Below are 1315 nucleotides of genomic sequence, written 5' to 3'. Positions count from 1 at the left end.
TTTTTTTTTTTTAATCATGAAGGATGGTGGTTGTGTCAAACACATTTTCTGTGTCAACTGATACCATAATTTTTCTTCTTTAGCCTGTTGGTGTTGTGGATTATTGTTGATTGATTTTCAACTGTCAAACCAGCCTTGCATACCTGGAATAAATTCCACTTGGTCATGGTGTATATTTTTTTATACATCGTTATATTTGATTTGCCAACATTGAGAATTTTTGTGCCTGAATTCATGAGAGATACTGGTCTGTAGTTTTTGTTTTGGAGGTCTTGGGGGGTATTGACACTTTGTTAGTTTTGACATCAGGATATTTCTTGCCTTATAAAATGAGTTAGGAAGTGTCCCCTTCTCTTTTGTTTTCTGGAAGAGATTGTTTAAAGTTGATGTTAATTCTAATGGTGTGGTGTGTCTGGTTCCTGGGGTAGAGCAGGGAGAGATGCCCAGCAGGCAGCCAGGTATGTAGCACTGAGCCTTGAGGGCAGCCCCTGGCTTCATGAGCTCAAAGTTAGAACCCACAGAAGACTGAGGATTTTGAAACCTCCCTCCCTGCCTGTGACAATGGCTACTCTGATTCCCCCCACCCCAATCAGGGGTGATGACAATGTCTCATTCATCTGTCTCCCTGGTGCCTGGCACGTGGGAGGGGGGTGCTCAGTGAATCTGGGTGGCGCAGTAGCCTGTGTGAAAGCAAGAGGCATTTCAGGAAATTCATGAGGCGGGCTTCTTCCTGGGAGGTGTGGCAGAGGGTGCTGCCAGGAATAGAGGGAAACACTTTCTTCCCTTTTCCTTCTACTGCCTAGGGAAGTGTGGGGGTGGAGGGGAGGTGAAGGGACAGATCACCGAGTTGCCAAGAGACCTGGGGACCGACCCATCCGGGCCGCCTTCCCTGGTGGGCTCTCGCCAGCTCCATCCCTAGTTGCCATGGAGACAGGGGGCGGTTGCCACGGAGACCGACGACTGCCAGGACCAGCCAATCACTCCGGAGCTGCAGCTCCGGCTCACCTTTTGGATGGAGGCATCGGGCTGGGCGGGGCCCCCTCCCTCCCCAGGCCCCGCACCTTCTGCTTGGTCAGCGCAGCCACCGCCGCCCAAAGCGCTCCGAGCATTCCAGGATCCCAACCACCTCCCTAATCTCCCACAACTAGGGTTCTAGGGGCGTCCCCGCCTCTTCCTGGCCACGGGCTAGTGCCACCCTGAGGCAACCCAGCTTCCAATTGGCTCTGAAACCCTCCCTCGTAAATGCTGTGGAACGGGCGGGACCGGGCGCAGGCGCCCACCCCCGCTCCGCCTCGAAACCGCGCACAGCGAGAGG

The 1315-nt window shown here is 53.3% G+C and overlaps 1 protein-coding gene across 1 annotated transcript in view; it reads left to right on the top strand.

Moving 5' to 3' along the window:
- The first annotated feature begins 924 nt into the window (after positions 1–924).
- The window catches only part of NACAD (NAC alpha domain containing), a 9274-nt gene continuing 8883 nt past the window's right edge, over positions 925–1315 (top strand). The window contains exon 1 of the mRNA XM_011946805.1: positions 925–1071. Coding sequence (XP_011802195.1) covers positions 925–1071 — 147 coding nt within the window. The remainder of the gene's footprint in view (positions 1072–1315) is intronic.

Source organism: Colobus angolensis, unplaced genomic scaffold (assembly GCF_000951035.1).
Source record: "Colobus angolensis palliatus isolate OR3802 unplaced genomic scaffold, Cang.pa_1.0 Scaffold253, whole genome shotgun sequence".
NCBI classification, from domain to species: domain Eukaryota; kingdom Metazoa; phylum Chordata; class Mammalia; order Primates; family Cercopithecidae; genus Colobus; species Colobus angolensis.
This window is presented reverse-complemented; position numbering and strand designations above follow the sequence as displayed.